The following is a 23,040-nucleotide window of genomic DNA, read 5'->3' as shown; positions in this document are numbered from 1 at the left end:
AAAAGGGTAACTTATATTTAATTACATGAATTCTTGTATGTTTGTGGATTATTCTATGAAATATTTTATAAAATATGTGTCTTAAATCTAAAAGGAACAAAATCAAAGATTAGAACCTTGGTAGAAAATTGATCATTGTGATCCTTTAGCATCTGAACGTTAATTCAATATAATTTAAACGCAAAGCTTTTTCCTTGGAAAGCAGAAATACTGAAGGGTAGACTTGCAAATCTCCCATCTTTTTTTGATGTCTAAATAAATAAACCGTTTACCACAATTGCCTTTGCTATATGGTCTGTCTCGTCTATCTCATTACTGTATGTAGACTGATCAGGATAATAAAAATCACGAAAAAATGTCTCAAGGAATGGTAACACTGCATCCAAGAAGTACAGAACTGATCCATATGCAGCAGACTCAAAATCAGGAGCACTAGCAGAGCCACTATAAGGAAAAGATAATATTTTGCGTCGGTCAATTCATTTTCTGATTTCTTCAAAAGTCTTACGAAAACATCAAATGAGGAAACTATTTTTAATTCTTGTATACGCTTATAACAGACATTTCTATTGAAAGACTTATGTTTATGTGTCAATTAATTGATTTGTTTTATCAGCGAGAATATGTAATTACTATATCATAATTATAATTACTATCAATTATGGTGCTGAATACTTCACTGATGTTTTTCTCTGGTTTGATTATGTTGTTTGGTTTATGCTTCTATGAAGTATACCCCTCATCTATTATTTATATGGAAGCATATATTTTCCATTACATGGTCTTATTCTAGCAATATATCTCTTAAAATGACAAAAATATTTCATCTCACATACGAACAAAAACACTCGTCTTTTATAAGTACAAAATCCGTAAAATAAATAGATGAATGATTGTGTGGTAGTTTCTACATTACATCTATTCAAACTGATCTTTTCTTAAATTGTATCATTTGATTTGTGTACGATACTTGTTATGTAAAACGTTAATCATTTAACAGACTCTTCCGATGAAATGAGAAAAAAAATAAAAAAAAGATTAATATTAATTAATTAATTAATTCATCTTTTTGAGATAAAATGTCAAGTATTCAATAAAAAAATCGCGTTTCATTTAACTTACCTCTTTTCTGGAGCTGTTTTTAGTTGAATTGCTATTTTGTCAGGGTCTTCCTTTATACTGTCTGTCAATCTGTTCATTTCTATTGAAAGGTTTGATAGATAATCCCACAGCTCCCTATTCAAAAAATATATTCCGGTTTACTAAATTATTTATAAAGCACAAGATTTAAAAAGTTTTCGCCGTATAAACGATATTTCTTCAACAAAATTGTAGGTTGTCACATATACTGAATTCTAGTATCCACCCAGAAATATTTTAAAAGGCTACTTACAAGATATTTGACTACACTAATAATCGTTCAATAATACGAGGTTATTCAATACAAAACCAAGATCTAACAAATGTTCTAAATAGGAGGCTGGTTCGAGTGCCTTTGCCTTAAATGTAGATAATTGTTAACCAAAATAATCGTTTTGCCTAATCATTTAAGTATACAATGTATATTACACAATATCCTAATGAAAAGACGATTTTTTAGCAGACAATTATGTGGTTATGAAATTTGTGAGTTCTTATCAAAGTTTCAAAAATACCAATTGAAAACTATATTTTTTCTTGTTTCTTGAGGCATCAATTGCTAAATTAGATCTGTCTGATGTTCGGATGAAATATTATTTATAGTTGTCATTATAAAGTCTTGGGGATCTTTACTCCCTGTGGGAACACCTGGGTTTCGTGGTCTATATTACAAAAAAACGAACTCGCCTTTTCAATATCGTCTTGTGAACAGGAAAGCGGTTGTACCTGCTGCGTCAGTGGTCTATATTTGTTCGGAAGTAACCGCAAACAATGTCATTCGAATCACAGAAGAAACACATTTAAATGTTTTAGAATGTATTAATGAAATAAAATGCTAGAAATTTATTAATCAGTATTTATCCCTATAAAGAAACAGTAGTTATAGAAACCAATAATATATGAAAATATATACATGTACATGTAGGGAATGCTTTAAAGAGGTAAAAACGAATGGGGGGACAATCGTGACAAACATAAATTCATACGTTCGTTTAACAACAAGTGACTTGGATAAAACGTCAGTCAAAAAGTGTATTTCGACGTTCTTTTAATGTATCGTCAGGTATCACCAGTATCGTGTGTAACGTCTTAGTCTTAATTCTTAAATTTGAAAATTAGATGAAATTCAATTATCAAAAATAGAAGTAACCAATAATAAAGTGAAATAACTCAAAAATAAACAACGCTACATTAGAAGTCACGACAAATAAATATTTCTTAATACAAAATAAATGTATGTCTGTTAATGGAACTCAGCAACATATTTATGCCTTCTACATACATATACATAAAATGGAATTTATTAATTAGAGATATAGGAAGATGTGGTATGAGTGCCAATGAGACAACTCTCCATCCAAATAACAATATATAAGAGTAAACCATTATAGGTCAAGGTACGGCCTTCAACACGGTGCCTCAAGTCTTCTTCAGTGGATTTTTAAAGTTTGTTTTGGTTTCAGTCTTCGCACACTGTTAGAAGGCTTTGTTTTGACCTGTTTGTCATCAACGGACGAATTTATGAATATCAATAATATTGAATTTCATAATTTAAAAAATAATCAACCGACCCAGCACTGTTTAATATCTTATGTTTAACTATCAATCAATTCGCCTATTCAGAATCTAAATGACTATGGGTAATTTCATTGTTCGTCCACCAAAATGAAAATTACGTTACGTCATTGGTTGAACTTCCATTGTTTAGAACGTTTTAAACCACTCATAACGTTTTGGTGTACGTTTTTGAAAATATTTCCCAGAATGCATTAGATTCTGAAACGGCGAATTACAGTGCAGAATATTAATCAGTAGCATACATTCATCTTTCAAATCTTCATAGTCATACTATAAGGTGCAATACTTAGTTTATATGGAAGGAGGTATTGAAAAGCGTTACAAATTCAATAAAATTAAGGCTATATATGATCTTTTTTATTTGTTTGTTGTTACAGAACATCGAAAGGTTTTCCTATTTGACAACATATATTATAGGTAATAGCTTTAATCACGACATATCGATGCAAACTTAAGGTCACTCAGAGAATTTTAGCATGTGAAATTAGTGTTTAAAAAAACTAATTCCTGATATATTTATACATATATATAAAAAGAAAAAAATGCTCAGCTAAATCTATTAAAGATAATGCATACAATCTACTGCTATTTACAAAAAGCATTTGTTATATTGTAAACACTGATAGCATATCACATATTATTTACCAATTAAGCATAAAGCCATGATCCTTTAAAGAATGTGTTCTTTGCAGCAAGAGAGTTGTAGAAGCCAAAATATTAATTACATTTTACATACATTAAGGGATTGCTTCGATGAATAGTCACAGTATATAACTTTTTTAAATTTACATTTATCAAACACAACATCTACATAGAACATGAGGAAAATAGTATATATACACAGTGTAATTGATTATCATGTCAAAACCGTGAGTCAAAACAAAATTCACAAGAGACTGAAGATCCAACAAAAGGTTGATACCGGTTAAACCCGTTTAAAAACGTAATTCCCAGTAAAAATAAGTTGTGTTATAAGTCCTCATAGCAGCGTATTATTATATGTACAAAGAGGAATATAGCCTAATTTTTCATACATATTTAATAAATCCTTTATTCCATGCGGGTTAATCTATATTTCAACAATTCAAAATTTAAAATATTAAGAAAGCTTTTAAATTACATTTTTAAGGAGCGTTCTTGTTCAAATCTTCGGAAAACAAAATAAAGTAAAAATTAAATGAGTAAATAATTTACATTTGCCTTAAATGATGAATCAAAAACCGGCTAGGGTCAAATATATATTTTACTCGTTTTCGTTCAGATATAAAGAAGCGTAAACAGTGAAATGTGTTAAAACTTTTCATTTGCAATTCACATTGAAATATGATTACGAAAGTTACATGATAAATATATATATATTAATAATCCATGCGAAAAATCTATGTTATATATAGAAAAGGTTATGGTATGAAAATGGAATCTAAACTAAGTATACATAAATGATCTTACTCATTGTGAGGCATTTCTCCTGCCCCTGCGTCAACTCCCTCTGGTCCCATACTTTTCATGTACACATGATGTAGACATCGCAAGAATGGTTTCTTGTATGTGTTATCTATCACTGAATTATTCAACACCCATAACAAATCATCCATTGGCAGAATGGTTTGGCATAGAGATTCTATGAACATATTTTCGCCCTAAATATATACAATTGATATATAATAGGTTTGTTGTATTTAATACTACATTCATGCAGAAGAAAGTGTACTTTTTAAAGTCTTAGCAACGTTAGGCACTTAACGTACTGACTCTCTTCAAACTATTACCCTTGAAGCTGCAGATTGATGTACTATTAAGGATATAATAAAGCAATTATATTAGTTAAAAAAACAAAATAGCAATTTCAAAAACAAATCTTAATTATGTCATTATATCTTATCATGATAAATGAATTTTCTATGATTTTAGTTAAACCTTCTCAAATGATTGAACTCATGATCATGGCTGCGATCACATCTTTTCTCTTACTTTGAACAATGCTATTTCCAAGAAAACAAATGTGGTGCCCGAAGTTGTATACTTATATTTATATTTTAGATAAATACAAATTAGCCGGTCCTAGTCACACCATTTAAAAATAATGTAATAAATGAAGAAAGAGTCATAGAACTATTGATTGATTGTCTTGTAACTGTTATCACTATATGAACTTTTTTTAAAAGGTGTTTGAGCAAAAAAACTAAGTAGCCAGAGAGTATTGTCATAGAAAGTCTCTTCCTTTTTCTCAAAAACATTGGAAAGTACAAAGACATAATAGATAAATATTCAGTGTCTACTTTGCAAATAATACAAAATGATTTTGAGATTTTCTGTGTTGAAGTTGTGTATCTTCTTATTCAATTGTAGTTTCCTTGTTATTTGTCTTCGTGCTATTTTGTTTCTTTTGGTCGTTTGACTTTTGACATGACTCGATATTTATACAAGCCATCTTCGGGTTTTTTTACTTTTTAGTTTTGGGCATTCCTATTGCATTTGGTCCCGAAAATGATTCAGACACGAAAGATTTTTGCAGTGTTGTTTCTGTTTTGTTTACCCTTGTATTAATATTTACTTAAGTTTCCATTATCGAGAAAGTGTGTTATATATGCAGCTATACTTTTTGGACCTTTTGGATTATAGCTTTTCATCTTTTATATAAGCTTTGAATTTCAAATATTTAGGCCACGAGCATCACTGAAGAGACATGTAATGTCGAAATGCGCATCTGGTGCAGGAAAATTGGTACCGTTAATGTTATTATGTACGGTAAGTACTATCAACGACAAAATCTTTTTTGTTGACGTCATTCACAAATTTACAATTTGCTTTCTACTTCACCTTTTTGTTGTCGTCTATGTTATATTTATTTGTATGAGTGTTAAGCTTTTTCAGTCAGTTATTTTATTTATCTGTGATGCATGTTTACACAGTTTTGGCTGCTGGATTACAAAAATTGTCACATTAACCTATTATGTCTATTTGGATTGCTCTCCCTTTTTTTGATTTGCCTTGGAGCTCGGTATTTTTGTTATACATTTTTTTATAAGCGGTTAAATTCAAAATTGTAGAATTTTCAATTATTTCCAAGAAAAATAAACAAAAGAGAGCTGGATTCTTGTTTTATTGATAAAGTGTTTGTATTTTGTTAGACTTTTGTCTCGCCTTCTTTTTTGGTTAATAGATTTGTTAAATGTGTCGTAGGATAATACTTTTTCATGTATCGGTATCGATATTTTAAGACGTAAAAGTTTTTTTTATTAAAAGAGTTAGTAATTTTATAGTTGGTCAAATTCCCGAATTGTGGTAAGTGATCGAGTATAAAAGGTTTTTCTTTCGTCGAATGAATAGTAGATTTCAATCATCTTTGAGGGTTCACACAACTTGTCTTCATCCAGTTTTAGTAAGAGTTTTCATTACCCAGTGATATTGACCATTATAGAAATCATACTTTGATCTTCATCATTTTTTTAGAACATCTCATTTTTTTATAATTCATGTTCATGACACTATCTATGATTCATTATAACAATCATCTTTAATGTAAGGATTCCTCGAGACTATAGTATCGATATTAAACAACTGACAAGGAAAACAATATTTAGAAAGGCAACTTACCTCTGCACACAGTGCAAGCAAATCTAAAACACTCAAATAGTATCTCATAGTGGTCATTTTAGATGGATTTGTCAGTATATTTTCCCTAATATAAAAACAAATTAAATATTATAATGAGGCAAACATTCAATAATACATTTTTCGATACTAAAATAATATATGTTTACCCATTTATTTTCATATGCAACATGCTCTACAATTTAAAGACTAAATTCTATGTGTATTTATTTCTCATTCAGGAAAAGCTTGAAATAATAAATTTAAGCCATATCTACTAAATCAGTTTAAAAATGAAAAACTTGAAATTGTTTTATATTAAACACTTTGATAAAAAGTGAAACGTCTAATAATTGCATCAGCTTTTATCATCTTTATGTTATTCTCTTACCTGTCTTCACGTGACATATCAAGGACATACGCCAACTTCTTGTAATTTTGCATGATATACTTCATAACAAAAGCTTGGTTTCGTTTTAACGTAAGATCTGATCCAACTACCTTTACAATCATGCCTAAGAGATCAAGAAACTCTGGAGCACGTTCCTGCATTTCAGCTGCACGTGATACAATTTTCTGGATTTGTCTCGGGCTTATTTTCAAACATGTATTTTGATTTCCAATGAACACCTATAAAAAGTACGTTTTACATATTTTAAGTGTTATATCAAATAAATAATCATCATATTTAATATGTTTCTACATAATTTGCTTCTCGTTGATTAAAAGACGTTTTTTCAAGATATCATTTTGAAAGATGAAAATTATTCAATATTATAGAGTGGGTCTGAAGCTACTAGCATTACCAACAACTCGCAGAGTCAACAAACTAGCAATTGCTCTCAAGACAAAGCTTAATCGTTTTATTGGACCTAACAAGAAAAACTCAAATACACAGCATGGCAGTATAATGTTCGGATATACATAAACATGATTTGTGAGAAGCTCTTTTTTATTGCTCTTGTTTTAATACTACATAGTTTATTTACTGGAATGGAAATGCGGAATCCATATATAAAGATTTCCATGCAAACGGTTGATGATATTACCATGCTTAGCACATCAACAATAAACTCTCTCTTTCAATATGTTCTCGCATTGACAGGAAGCTGGTTCAAAGCAAATTTCATCGAATATATAAACCATGTTTTTCAAGACTAAAAAACTAATCAGAACACATTCAATGTGTTCAGTGTAAAGACGTCATAAATAAAAGAAAAGCAGTGCCTTGTGCAAAGCCAACTTATAAATATCGACAGAATGTAGATAAACTCATCATAGATACCAGGACTAAATTTAATATATACGCCAGACGCGCGTTTCGTCTACAAAAGACTCATCAGTGACGCTCGAATCCAAAAAAATTTAAAAGGCCAAATAAAGTACAAAGTTGAAAGCATTGAGGACCAAAATTCCTAAAATGTTTGCCAAATACAGCTAAGGTAATCTAGGACCGTAAGTGCTCTCTGTGTAACAATAAATGATAATATTTAGTTATTTGTTAATTTATTGAAAAAAACATTTTTGAATCAATGTAAGTTCCAATAACGTGTTAAATTGATAACTTTTCAGAATAAGTTTATTCAAGGGATACTACTTTTACATGGATCGTATAGTTGGCTGTATAAAAAAATCATAAAAAGCTTAGAACGTGATAGCACGTTTTAATAAGGGATCTATAAGATATGCTTTGGAACTTTTGCTGAACAGGTACAATAAAACTTAAAAACACTATTTCTTGTTCTTTTAAAATTTAAGTATAGGTCTTTGGTAATAGATTATTTTATAAATGTTTAGATTTTCTCAATATTAAACAGAGACTACGTACCTCTTTCAAGGCTAAAGCAAGGTCTGATTCGACAACTCTCACGTCCAATAAAACATCTATTCTCTCAAACAAATGATGTTGTACATGTGCATTTTCACGAGCCAGCAATTTTACTAACTGAAACGTCTTCTGGAAAACATCTCTCATTCCTCTGTATAGCTCCTAAAATAAAAGAAAAAGGTGATTTAATTTATATTCTGGGGACCAACTAAAAAATGAAAAGGTTCTTCTGGAGAGAAAACAAACATTTATAGATAAGGAATTTTTATTTTCTGTGACTCTGATTATGACTAAATTGTTTACCAGGTATGCTCTAATCAAAATGTTTCCTCGATAACTAGAATTGTTCAAACAGCAATATTGACCTGGTTAACAAATTCTAAAGTTTTCAATGACGACAGCTTATTTCTTGTGAACCTTCATCTGACCCCTTGGAAAATAAACGTTTACAAAGCAACATTCTTGAGACTTTTTAAGACAGCCAAAACTGAAAAAAACGTCCAAAAATGTTTAATGTTAATGTTAAAAATATCGGTATTACAGAACCAAATGCACTGCTACAATTAGAACAGTTCAATATCGTACAAATGATGTCTTTTTACAGAAAATGAAGGTTTGACATTTTTTATTCTGGTTTTGAAACAGTTGCTGCGGTAATGTCTGCATTAGAAGAAAAGTGACTATATAAGACGTTTCCATGACAAATTGCATGTATAAGAAAGGTTAACTTACTAAGAGTTTTGTATCGATTTCTTGGGTGAGAACATCAAATAAGATCGTCAGAATTCCTGTAAATAATGTAGTCAACAATTTATTAGCAAATGTTCTAAATATCATATGGTTTTCGCTCTAAAACATTTAAGTTTTTCATTCTAAAAATATAAAACAGATTTCAAAGCACAAAAACATTATGAATACAACCATTTATGAAGTTAATATAAGCATTTAGCGACAACTATTAGTTTTTAATCAATTCATGTGTCAAGATATCGTTTCAAAGAAGAACCAGATTATATATCATAAATACTTTTATCTCATTATCAAAAATACACTGTACAGACACTTGCATGTTTATAATAAACTTACCATTACTTATCATGATATTCTGGTTCATTGGGTGTGGTTCATCGGGAGTCATTGGAAGGTGGCAAAATCTAATAATGACAAAATGAAAATTGATAAATCCCATTTCTCTTTATTGTTCATTATTAAAGTGTTTTCTACCAATCTAATTAGAATACAGATACTGTGTCCAAGCAGCAACGAATTTGCATTTTAAGCAGATCGTTTTTCTACCTGATTTATATTTTTAATCAATCAGTTTTCTGATAAAATGTAATTCACTATAGATTACTGTACGACCGTTCAGTGTAGTAAGCTATAAATGATAATTCACATCTTTCATGCTATGCAGTTTTTGGTTCCGAGTACATCAGACGGTTTTTTATTTGTGTGTCTGATTTTTTTTCTACCTTTGACACTTTTTGGTAACCTCCATATGGTATGCATCCCTTGATATATTTTGAACAATAATATATTTTTCCTATGTATTTATACATTTTAGTAGGTAAAGTCTTAAGAAATATCTTACTCTGCTAAATCGTCCAGAATAGAACACATTAATTTCACTTGTTGGTCGTCTAGTTTTGTTCTGGCTAATCGTCTCAAAATTGGCATGTTTTTCAACACCTCTCTATGCACTCTTGACGAATCTTGCGTTAGTAAAATCTGTAAAGTGTTATATATTTTTTTTAGATAACTATATATGAATGAAAAAAATAACGTTGGGTGCAAAGCAATACAAATGGACAATTAAAGAAATACAACGCGCATACAATACCGGAAACTATAAATTGGTGCAATGTTAGGCAAATATATAAATTCACCATTAATCAGGTTTACATAGCCAAACAGATAAATCAATGTCAAATCTTTTGAACTTGCGTGTTTAGCTTTTCATACAAAGTTTTTCTGAAACAAAAAGAATCACACCGAATGATTTAGTAACTATATTTCTGTTAAATGAAAATATTATTATTATACATATCTGGTAAATAAACCCATCATAGATACCAGGATTTAATTTTGTATTTACGCCAGACGCGCGTTTCGTCTACAAACGACTCATCAGTGACGCTCGAATCCAAAAAAGTTAATAAGGCCAAATAAAGTACAAAGTTGAAGAGCTTGAGGACCAAAATTCCTAAAAGTGTTGGCAAATACAACTAAGGTAATCTATTCCTGAGGTAAAAACGCCTTAGTATTTAAAAATTCAAAAGTTTTGTAAACGGGACAATATACTATCTAACTAATTTAATGGCAGTTGTTTTCCTTGTTCCGTTGATTGATAGCGTTTGACTATGTGAGTTTTTATGTACTTTATGCATAAGAGTCCGGAATTTTTTAATACTTTTCAGGTGGAAATAAGAAAAAACTGCTTGTTCTATGATGAAAAACACACCAATGCAAGCCGATAAATCGATTATCAGATATATGGACGTTGTGAAATATCAGCTGCTTGACAAATACCCTTTTTTTAAACTCTTGTTAAACATTTGAGTCTTTCTTCAAACTTTGAGAATTAGTGTACTTTCTTTAAAGGCTTAAATGCTGTGTCTAGCTCACGATGTAACAATTAATAAAATAGAACATATCATTTTGAGTACGGACCAACAAATTTGTGTTATAAGATGCAAATACGAATTTGAAAGTCTTAAGTTGACCCACACATGCGATCGAATCAAAATGTTTCCGAGGCAAACACGCTAGTGTGACAACAAAGATAGTTACCAAATTAAAAAAAGAGTAGATATATTAGTGTTCTACGAAATCAATTGTTTGAAAGAATTAAACTGAAAGAATAAAAAATATTTAAAGAAGATAAGGCAAAATTTAGTATTTTTATAAACATTCCGTACTAGCTTTTGTAACAAAATACCTGAGCTTTTGTGGAAAGCTTGAACATGTTTGTCTTTGATGAGTACAGTTTGTTCAAGATGTTTAATGACTTCGTTATCATTTTGTTGTACTTATACATTGATAGATCCTGAAAAGAAAGGTATGTTTTACAAATCTTTAAATACTTTTGGAAAACCTAAGATATTTTCTTGCATTTAATCTGTAATAGGTGCTTATAATGGCATCTACAATATTAGAAAACAATTTCATATCATATATTGTTGTTGTTTTTTTTTAATTTCTTCTGAATTGATTTTACAACTACCATAAAATGTAAAAACTTGTAACAGTAGTTAAATCTAGAATAGTGCCAAGGCGACTAAGATGATTGGAAAATTGTTCAGAAATACAACACCCCGAGGATAATAAAACTCGATGACCAATACATACAAAAGTAAAGTAAATTAAGGAGAGAATTTATAATAAAAAAAACTTATAGTGATTATGAAAATTGATAAAAATGTTTGTAAACTAAAAACTGAAGATTAGTAACTTACCTGAGAATTTATTAGATGCATTGAAAAATGAACATTTAGCCTGAAAAATTCTACCTGAGAAACTATATGTGTGGAATTTTTTTCCGACATCTGAGCAAATAAAATAAAAATTAAGACTTCATTTAGGAGCGAATGTCAAAGGAGGGACGAAAGATACAAAAGGGACAGTCAAACTCATAAATCTAAAACAAACTGACAACGCCATGGCTAAAAATGAAAAAGACATACAAACAACAGCACACACGACACAACATAGAAAAAAAGAATAAACAACACGAACCCCACCAAAAAACTAGGGGTGATCTCAGGTGCTCCGGAAGGGTAAGCAGATCCTGCTCCACATGCGGCACCTGTCGTGTTGCTTATGTGATAACAAATCAGGTAAATAGTCTAATTCGGTAGGTCACATTCATGAAAGGGAAGGGGATTGTAGATACGACGTAAGGAACATATCCGATATCATTTGTGAAACGGTAATTCCATAACGGTCAACCAACTCGTGATGGCGTCCGTAAAATTTACAAAGGGATGATTTCAACTTTACCATTTGGAACTCTTGGTTTAATAGCTTCCTTGTGAGCAGCAACCCTCTATCAAGAAAATCATGATAGGAAATGCAAGCACGGGAATATCGTATCAATTGGGAGATATATACCCCGTATGCAGGTGCTGCTGGAATGTTGCTACTTAGAAATGGAAAGTTCACAATTTGAAAGCTGAAATCATCTCTTTTGTCGTAAAGTTTTGTTTTCAACCGACCCTCATTGTCAATTTCTAGATGTAAGTCAAGATATGAGGCCGACTTAACTGTATCTGTAGTATCCTTTATCTCTAGCTGGATTGGATAGATGCGTTCCACATAGTCACCAAATTTTGAATTATTTAGTGAAAGAACATCATCTATATAGCGAAAAGTAGAGTTAAAGGATATTGCTAACTTCTTATCTTTCTTCCTAAGAAGTTCCTGCATGAAGTCAGCCTCATAATAATAACGAAACAAGTCGGCAAGTAGAGGACACAGTTTGTTCCCATTGGAATGCCGACAGTCTGTTGAAAAACACGTCCTCCGAACGTAACAAATATGTTGTCAATCAAGAAATCAAGCATCTTGATAATATCAGTTTCAGAGAATTTTTTGTTCGAATCAGAGTGATCCTTTACAAAGTAGGATTTATCCCTCCCTAAGACAAGATACTTGTATCTACGTTGGTCAATCTGCTTACACACCATTTATCATGCAATCTCTAACAACTGCGTTTGTTCCTAATTAAACAACAATTCATAATGACAAACAGCACACTGTATGTCATGTTATTGAGTGAGTAAATGTCTTATTAAAAACTGCACACGAAAATGTTTAATATGCATTACCTACCACCAATACTTTGGTAAGAAAATCCATATCAAATAAGGCTGACTGGTTAAACATGTCTCTCAGTTCTTTGTTTATTTTTCTTTGCAAAGATAATGCCTTCCTGTAGAATTCAAGTGCATGTATAATAAAAAGTAAAAATAAGAAAATAAAAAAAATACCAAATTCCAAGGAAAATTCAAAACGGAGAGTCTTTTTTACTGTTAAGTCTGTTTTTTTTGTGATATCTATTTTACATGACTCTGTATTTATGTATCCCGTCATACTTTGAACGACAACATTATTTTATGTCTATCTGTGCGAATTTCAAACGCGCAATTTTACACGAGTACTTAAAACCTTCCATCCTTTATGGGTGGATTTTACATAGATAAATACGTATAATATAAGCAAAATGAGGATGTTAAATTTGATGTATGCCTTTTTATGTTTCTTCGTTACATTTGTTGTTTTTATAGTGATTAAGATGATAACTCAATTTTGACTGCTGTACCCCTATTTTTGACATTTTTACCTATTGTGTCTGTTTGTTTTGTTCACGCATCGTTGACAATATAATGGAATGTGATGCGACTGTCATACAAGTGAGAGGTTCAGCTAGCTATAAAACCAGGTTCAATCCACCATTTTCTATGCCAAAATATTAGTTAACAAACAAATTAAGCTCGTAACTGATTCAAAGCATCCAATGATATTTTAACACTCCAAATTTCATTAGTTCCTAATTCAATCATTTTTATCTACTTTATTACTTCGGCACTGGCATGAAAATAGAATTAAGGTCTTTGATTACGACTGTCGTACAATTTAGAGGTTTAGTAAGCTATAAAACCAGGTTTTATCCACTATTTTTACATAAGGAAATGCCTGTACTAAGTCAGGAATAAAACAGTTGTTTTCCATTCGTTTGATGTGATTGAGCTTTTGAATTTGCCATTTGATTAAAAAGTAAAATCACAAAAATACTGAACTCCGAGGAAAATTCAAACGGAAAGTCCCTAATCAAATGGAAATATCAAAAGCACAAACACTTAAAATGAATGGACAACAACTGTCATATTCCTGACTTGGTACAGGCATTTTCTTATGTAAAAATTTGTGGATTGAACCTGGTTTTATAGCGCTAAACCTCTCACTTGTATGGCAGTCGCATCAAATTCCATTATATTGTAAACTACTGTTGCCTATATATATATATACACTCTTTACTTTTGGGGCTTTACTTACTTCGACTGATCATGAGGGTTGAAAGAATCACGCAACATAGATTCTTGTACATTTCTTTGACCACCTGATTCTTCAGCTGCTTTGAACTTGGAGACAAAACTCTAAAATCATATACATGACGTCTTACTGTTTCGTGTCAAATAACGCAATTTCGATGCTAGTTTAAATAAATAGACAACATAAACGCCCGCATACTAATATCCCAACTGTGCAAGGTATTAATTAAACTTTTCAACGAAGGACCCTTATTTCAATAGCTTTATGTAAGCACCGACCCTCGAGCTCTATTGAGAGATTCCAGATATATTGTGAATCATGAAGGATAATGCTAGCTTATTTTATTTTTTCCTGAGAAGCTCCGGTATGAACTCCAGTGATGCCGGATGCCAATATGTTGGAAATATCAAAACCTTATACACACGTTGAAAAGAAGTTTTAACCAAAAAGTGCAAAATGTATAGCAAAGACAGGACAAAGAATCAGGGCCTGTATGCATAAAGCTACTTAAGTTAAGATTTTTGTCTGAACGGACGGATTTTTTAACATGTTCTAGTATAAATTAGTACTACGATTGGATATCTTAACTTAAGTGGATTTTAGTATATTAGTCTAGAACTATGCATTAGGGAGAAAGTCGATAAGTTTTTACGCAATTTTTATTTTAGCTGACAACTCTGTTAAATGTTGCACTAAATTTCTTGACTTTTTTGGTACTAACTCTCATAAGATTGCAGGAAGAAGAAGGCAAATGAACATTGTTCTAAAGGTTATGCAAAAAAAGAGGCGAAAGATACCAAATGGACATTCAAATTCACATGTCGAAATAAACTGACGACACCATGACTGAAAAAGAAAAGGACCAAAAGACAAACAAAATTTTACAAAACTCAACAATTTCGGAATTCAGTGGACAATATACAAACAAATTAACAAAAAAAACAAAACAACAACAATACTTGTAACAGGGAAAAGAAGAGACTTTACAATCAGACAATATTCAGATCTTAGATACCAGTAATATAATACGACAGCAAATAAAGGAAACAATTCGGTCAAGCCTTCTCATTATTTTGATGGAAACAGTTTTTCGTGATATTTTCATGAAGAAGTTTATACTGACAAAAATTTGTATTTCCAAAGACAAAAGCAATCAGCAATTCCCAATCATAACTTGATATAGACTAATGAAACAAATTTAAAAAGACATGGAAAAAGATTATTGTAAAAGAATTGTGTAATCCCAGTCAATTACACTAAAATAAGAAAACCTGTACAAAAGTAATCCAGTATTTATATTGGCTTTTAAAACGGTGTAAATATTTGCATTTTTACCCTTTTTATTACACATAACTTAATTCCCACAAATTAATCTAAATCTAGTTAGCCTAACTTTTGGTTTGATAATTCCTGATGAATTAAATGAGGATAGAAAACAGAAAGAACTGTGGATCTGCTTTCATTTACTACCAAGGGGCTCATATATCACGCCATGTAGACATTCGTCTCCAAGGGTAATATACGTTCAATAGTCATAGAGTTTGATTCAGGATATATTAATGAATATCATTTTTTTATAATTTCATTTTGGATGTAACGCGTCTTCTGATTGGCTGACGTTATTTTGTTATGAGCCCATAGACATAATTTAGTCATGTGACCGTGACGTCATCAACGTTTTTTCGTGGTTTTCTACGGTGTAAGGTGGTACCCAACACTTTCACTAAAATTAATTTGGCTCGTTTAATTTTCATAAAATGTTGTCAAAGTATTTACTTTGACCCCTTAACAAAAATATAAACATTTCAAAAATTTTGAACCAACAGTTTTGTCAGAAAAAATACACTGGTTATATAGCAGTTTGACAAACACCAAATTTGATCATTGAGAAGCTTGATATTCCTTTTACAACACAACGTAATTAAAACGTTTAGCTGACTTTACAGAGTTATCTCCCTGTAGTGTTAGGTACCACCTTAAAATGGAATTAGAATTAAATTATAAGAAATAACTGTAATATTTTTTCTGTCTATTCGAAATAACATAAAAAATGTGGTGCACACTGTTAAATAACCCGCTACGCGCGTTATTCTGTGTGCACCAAATTTTTAATGTTATTTCTTCATAGACAGAAAAAATATTACAATCATTCCTTAAATAAATTCTCAACTGAATTTTACAATAATTTGCAACGTCTCAGACATTGTTGACTTTGGATGATTTTGGCTATTCTAATTCAACATCTTTTGCTAAAAAAAGCATCCAATATATTAATATACTTCTTCCATTTTTAAATTTCGGCTAATCACATTATAGATTTATGGAAAATTTGATATGCTCATCGAAATAAAAAAATCACAGTAAGTTTTACTTTAATTAACGTAAAACTAGTGCAAAATCAATAGTGTAAGAATTCAATTGCCTCACCTGCAGTCTTGAATTTCTTTGATAAGTAAGGAGAAGGTCAAGGACTTCTAATACCCTTTAAAGAAATTTAAAAAATGATATAATATAAACACGAGCTACCGTGAGAACAATATTCACGTTTTTATGCCTTTTATTATTTTTCTTAATTTTAAAAATCAAAATTTAAGTCATTTTTGAAGTGGTTTCCAAATAATTAAGAGAGGAGCAGATTAAAAGGAATCTTTTATAAAGTGACGTGCATTTTTAAGTACCTATCGATATTAAGAAAAATCTGCAGCTGAATCTTATTTTGAATACGTACTGATATTTGGCATTGACAATAGCCTCTGTCTCTGGAGATTTGTCCCAGCGTTCAGATGATTGATATTTTGTCACCAACTTTTTCTGTTCTTTTGTGTAATCTGTTAAGATAATCACAGTACTACTAACAAATAGACAACGGGATGGTCAATTGAAGAATATATCTATTTGATATACAACAACTCAAGTGGTTTTGTCATGTTGGTTATGGTTTTTGCTTTGAAATATCAGTCAATTGTGTTTTCTGATTTGCCGTTTTTTGCATAATTGTAATCTAAAATAACAACACGCAAAATAAAGTTAAGCCCCAATCATAATTTCTCTCCGTTACGACACACAGGCTGAACACATTTCCGAAAAAAATATTTTGACATTAAAATGAAAATCTGCAATTAATCCTAAGCGTTTTTTATAAAGCGAAAGATACAGAAGGGACATTCAAACTCATAAGTCTAAAATAAATTGACAATGCCATGGCAAGAAATGAAAAAGACCAAAAGGCAAACAGTATAGGTTCGAAATTTCCTCCATCGCTTACCTCGCAAAATATTTTATATTGCTTTGGATCACTATTAATAGAAGATACGGCTAGCATACATCACAAAACGATACTCCACCCTTGTATTCAATTTATTATACAGAGAATTTAACCTCACAGAAAAAATATAAGTTATCAGGAATTGTTATGTTTGTTTTTACCTAAAATGGTCTACACTTATTTACGTTTCCCCCGTTACAAGGTAAATTTAAGACTAAACCTCAGTTTTTCCACAAATACGACTATGCAAACATTCATTTTGATACATTGTGCATTGTCATGTTTGAGAAATATTTTTAAAAATGTAATGTTGAAACTTTTGAACAACTTCGATACAATTGGATATATTTGAGACAACATGGTATTGCAGCTTCTTCAATTTACTTAAGCCAAATTTGAAGCAGATTTAATAATCGGATTAGTTATTAGAAATTCTGTTTTTTAGGTTGAAAAAATTATCAATATTTAAAGAACCGGCATGCTAATTATCTGCTTATTATATAATATTTGTAGGAGAGTATGGTCATACCTTTTTCTTTTTTTTCTTTATCCTTTTCTCTCGGGTATGGAAAATCATGTCTTCCATCCAACAGGTTGAGCAATGGCGGCAAAAGATTCTTAACATCTTCAGCGTCTAAATAGTATCCAAACTTTACCAAATGATATAACAGACGTACAACCTACAACATTGATAACTATAAATTTTATTCTACAAAATCAGATAAAGTCATACTAATTTTAAATGCGGAACATGTTCTTGGTAACCATTTTCTTGAAGGCTTCTGAAACAGCTATTTCACATAAAATTGCAGCGTGGCGTGAAAACCAAAAAGGACTAATACCTTAGTATAAAAAATCAATGACATAAGTTAAAACAAATCTTAAATTCAAAAGTGTTGCATGACACATGTTAAGACTACCTTTATATAAATGAAAATAACAATTTAAAATTTCGTGTGTGCACAGGGCATTTTTGGATTTACCCTTAATCCAATAGAAACACCCAACCTAACCATATGAAAGACAGTGATGTATGAATAATGACGTAGAATGTTTTGTATGTTTGTTTGAAATTTGTGTTCTAAATGATTTAGTCTGGGGAATATAAAAAAGAAGATGTGGTATGATTGTCAATGAGACAACTATCCACAAAAGACCAAAATGACACAGACATAAACAACTATAGGTCACCGTACGGCTTTAACAATGAGCAAAGCCCATACCGCATAGGGAGCTATAAAAGGCCCCGATAAGACAATGTAAAACAATTCAAACGAGAAAACTAACGGCCTTATTTATGTAAAAAAAAATGAACGAAGAACAAATATGTAACAAATAAACAAAGGACAACCACTGAATTACAGGCTCCTGACTTGGGACAGGCACATACATAAATAATGTGGCGGGGTTAAACATGTTAGCGGGATCCCAACCCTCCCCCTAACCTGGGACAGTGGTATAACAGTACAACATAAGAACGAACTATAAAAATCAGTTGAAAAAGGCTTAACTCATCAGATGGACAAAAATACCAGTGGACGCGGCCAGATACTTATACATCCCGGTCAAAAAGACACAATGAACAAATCTGAGAGTACTCGCAGTTATCTGACAGCTAGTTCAAAGCCACTTACAACTAATAAAAAAATCATGCAACTAAGACTAAACAATCAATCCGTACACATCCAACATCCAATGGATTTAGTATAAAGACGTCATAAACAGCCAGAGAAAAAACATTACCTTGTGCAATGCCAAGTTACAGGTATCGACAGATTGTAGATCCATGAATATGTATATACATATAACATACTAGGAATATTTAGTTAGCTTTTAATTTACTGATAGCAAAATCAATATTTATACCAATAAAAACAATATTCAATGATCTTATTACAGTGTTGAATAGGTAACCTTTTATAATAAGTTTATTTAAAGGAGCAACAAGTTTACATGGATCATTTCTAAATTTCCGGGCACGGTTAACAACATTTCCGTAAAAATGAGGATGTACTATCCCGTTTGAAATAAGTTTTCTACAGGTACAACCAAACTTCAAAACCAAAATCTTTATATCTGTGGAAAAATTTAGTAAAGGTTTTAAGTAATTTATGGTAACGATATCCCTGGTTTAATAATTTACCAGTAATACATAGGTTGCGTTCGTTAAAATCAAAAACGTCACAACAGACACGGGCATAGCGAACAAGTTGTGAAATATAAACACCGTAAGATGGTGCCAAAGGAACATCACCATCTAAAAATGGAAAATTAACAATAGGGAACGAAAAATCGTCTCTTTTGTCGTAAATTTTAGTGTGGAGTTTCTCGTTTAAAACCGAAATATCTCAATCCAGGAAAGGACAGTTATTACCGAATAAATTTGATTTATTTAAAGTAAGTTCCTTGGGGTAAATTTCCGTAGTATATTGAGAAAATTCTTGATTATATAACGAAAAAATATCATCAAGATAACGGTAAGTGTTGTTGAATTTATCAATTAAATGCAATTTTGACGGGTCTTTATTGAGTTTAGTCATGAACTGTGATTCGTAACAGTACCAAAACAAGTCTGCTATTAAAGGGGCACAATTATTGCCCATGGGGATACCTACAACCTGTCGATAAACTTTGTTGCCGAAACGTATATAAATATTATCAAGGAGAAAATGAATAGCTTCAATCATCTCATCACGCCTCCAGTAAGTATATCTAGCATATTTACCTTTCTCATTAGAGAAGAAGGCTTTAAATGAGTTGCAGCAAATATATCTACATTCAGCTTTACCAAACGACCATTTAATTAAATAGGAAAACTTTTGTTTAATAAGATAGTGTGGAAGTGTAGTGTAAAGAGTAGAAAAATCAAAACTATTAACAGAATCAAAAGGACCACCAAAAGCACGTAATTTATCTAAAACATCCAAAGAATTTTTTACACTCCAAAAATGGTTTATACCACTATGTTCATATATTTTATTACAATAGTTTATGATAAGCTTTTTAATAGTAGTTAATAAACTAGTTAAGAGCACCGAAAGATTAGTTGTAGAACACTTACTAGAGGCCGAGATGAAACGACATTTAAATGGTGTTTTGTGTAGTTTAGGTAGCCAATACATAGTAGGGACCTTCAAATGTTTAGAAGAAGCCTTGAGCTTTGATGTGGTTGTGATATGCTTGTTTACTATATGACTCTCTGTGGAGCGGATGGACTTGAATGTAGATGAATTTAAAATTTCATTCTTAAGAACGTCCGTGTAGTATTTACGGCATACCACCACCACATTGTTGGCTGCTTTGTCGGCCGGTACAAACACAAACCGCATTGAAAGTATTTGAAGTTTATTTCTTATTCTGGAAATAAGTGTATTGTGTACTCTATTTTTTACTTCTAAATTACGTTCAAAATGTGATAGTCTCTTATCTACCACATTCATACATTTATTTAAATAAGAATCAAGAGATTTTTTTATCAGATTTTCCCCGTTTACATCATTTTTTACTAAAACGAGGAAAGAGCATATTTGGTGACTTGACGACACTCTTTCCAATCTATTTTAGATGGAGGACGATATTTTGGTCCCTTTTTCAAAAAGTTTTTAACCTCTCTGTCCTGGACGATATTGAGGTCCCCTGTAATAACATGGCCATAAGAAACATATCTAAACTTCGACGATTCTCATTTTCAAGTTAAGGGAGTATTACTATTTATATTCACGTCTGATGTAACCGCCGTATAATTAAAAATTAAACTTCTGCTGGTTTTTTTTTGTATGTGTATGAAATTATAAGTGGTTCTATATTATCAAAATAGGGAGGTATAAAGTTTTGAACGGTAGAGTCATTAAATATACTAGATAAGTTGATAAAATCAATGCCTCTGCTAATATATTTAATTTTCAAAAAATGACGTTTATGATCTTCAGGTTTGTCGATACGCGGGAACAGCCTATGGTGGCAAAAAGCTGTAATTATACGAAAATGTTCATACAGTGGGTTGAAGAATGAGATGGTGTCACACTCTTTGAAAATATCGTGTAATTTACTAATGGGTATTTGACCCAGTTTACATAATAATTGATGCCTACCATTATTTTTAAATATAGATAGGAAATTTGCTTTAAATCATTAAGAATTTTAGGAGATTATAGGGCTTATATCAGTAAGACAAGCCGGTATTTCAGCTATTTCATAGAAACAATATCATCTAGGAGTCAACATTTTAACTTAATGAATTTTATTTTGTACTTATTCATTCTTGTTAGAGAATTGAGACAATGATAAAAAAAGATATACAATGCTAATTTTTTGATTTCTTATATAGAAATAATTATTTAAACTTTTGTACCTGTTCAATAAGCATGTTATGGCCAATATTGCACGCAAACATGCATTTATTCTGGTCAAGGAAATCAGCAATCCAATCTCTTAAAACGGGGAAAATGGCAACAAGCTCTTTGACAACCTACAACAAGATTAGAAATAAAAAAAGTTTATGCACAGCTTGTTTGATACTCAGTTTTTTAACTGTATTTATTAGTTTAAAAGTTAAAAAATAATTTGTTAGATTTTTAAGAGTTCCAAAATCAATTTGCTAAGACAGAAAAACAGATAAGGAATATTTTTACCCTATGACACAAATATATCTTTTGCCTTTCCCAAATTGATACTTGTGTGAAACTTGGAAATATTCAATGTTGTATATAGAGTTTCTACTAAGATTTGCAATCAGTTTAGAAAAACAACGGGTCTTATCAAACCCGAACAATATTTAATCTTTAAAAAGAATATTTACAAAATCTCCTTGGCTTTTCTCTTCGTCTTTTGATCCAACATATTCGTATATGAAACATATGTTTGGATGGTCTAATACTGAATAGTTGTTGCCCGTATCAACAAACATGCCTACAAAAAATGAAACACATAGATGAATAAGAAATTCGAATAAAGAAATCATTTTTTGTTTTATTTTGTGACAAAATTACCAATGAAACAATAAAGACTGATTAGATATCCATATAAATATGACTGTTGAGTAATCATTAATAAAATTACTAATAACATTTATAACTTTTTTCCCTAAATTTTAGATAGGTGGCTATGTGTTGCTTACATGTTGTAAGATCACAATATTTTGCTCTAATTGCATCAGGTAAAATTGTTGATCTCAGTGACAGAAATGTTTCTTCCCATGTCAGATATCTCAGTTCTTTGGTCAGCATATTAATTGTATAATCGTTTCTACCCTAAAAATAATGAAACAAAGGAAATCATTGACACACGCATGGAAAATGTTTAGAAATTTGCTATTTTTATTGTTTAATTTGAGCAACATAATGACTGTTAATAACTGAACAGGAACTGAATCAAATTTAATTTCTGTGTAGTGTATTGTGTAAAGTTGTGTATCGTTTCATCTTTTTTCTTGCACCATACTTTACATGCATCCACAAATTATGGTAAATCATCTAAGAATTTGTGATAACAATTGGAACATAACATACTAACTTTACAAAAGAAGTGCAAAAAATATATGTCTTACACTGACAATACACAAAACAGATAAATATACGGACCAACA

General features: G+C 30.9%; 1 protein-coding gene across 1 annotated transcript in view; it reads right to left on the bottom strand.

The window, feature by feature from the left end:
• Positions 1-23,040, bottom strand: part of LOC143079672 (inositol 1,4,5-trisphosphate-gated calcium channel ITPR3-like) — a 100,006-nt gene that overhangs the window by 33,861 nt on the left and 43,105 nt on the right. The window contains exons 22-39 of the mRNA XM_076255145.1: positions 22,573-22,705; positions 22,255-22,364; positions 21,808-21,924; positions 17,986-18,136; positions 16,920-17,019; positions 16,619-16,673; positions 14,195-14,295; positions 12,971-13,070; positions 11,079-11,186; positions 9,732-9,868; positions 9,227-9,294; positions 8,873-8,928; positions 8,141-8,302; positions 6,704-6,942; positions 6,316-6,400; positions 4,168-4,358; positions 1,123-1,236; positions 273-444 (exon numbers count right to left, since the gene is read on the bottom strand). Of these exons, the coding sequence (XP_076111260.1) occupies positions 273-444; positions 1,123-1,236; positions 4,168-4,358; positions 6,316-6,400; positions 6,704-6,942; positions 8,141-8,302; positions 8,873-8,928; positions 9,227-9,294; positions 9,732-9,868; positions 11,079-11,186; positions 12,971-13,070; positions 14,195-14,295; positions 16,619-16,673; positions 16,920-17,019; positions 17,986-18,136; positions 21,808-21,924; positions 22,255-22,364; positions 22,573-22,705 (2,199 nt within the window). The remainder of the gene's footprint in view (positions 1-272; positions 445-1,122; positions 1,237-4,167; positions 4,359-6,315; positions 6,401-6,703; positions 6,943-8,140; positions 8,303-8,872; positions 8,929-9,226; positions 9,295-9,731; positions 9,869-11,078; positions 11,187-12,970; positions 13,071-14,194; positions 14,296-16,618; positions 16,674-16,919; positions 17,020-17,985; positions 18,137-21,807; positions 21,925-22,254; positions 22,365-22,572; positions 22,706-23,040) is intronic.

Source organism: Mytilus galloprovincialis, chromosome 6, assembly GCF_965363235.1.
Source record: "Mytilus galloprovincialis chromosome 6, xbMytGall1.hap1.1, whole genome shotgun sequence".
Taxonomy (NCBI): domain Eukaryota; kingdom Metazoa; phylum Mollusca; class Bivalvia; order Mytilida; family Mytilidae; genus Mytilus; species Mytilus galloprovincialis.
The sequence above is the reverse complement of the archived record's forward strand: the minus strand, read 5'-3'. Positions and strand labels throughout refer to the sequence as shown.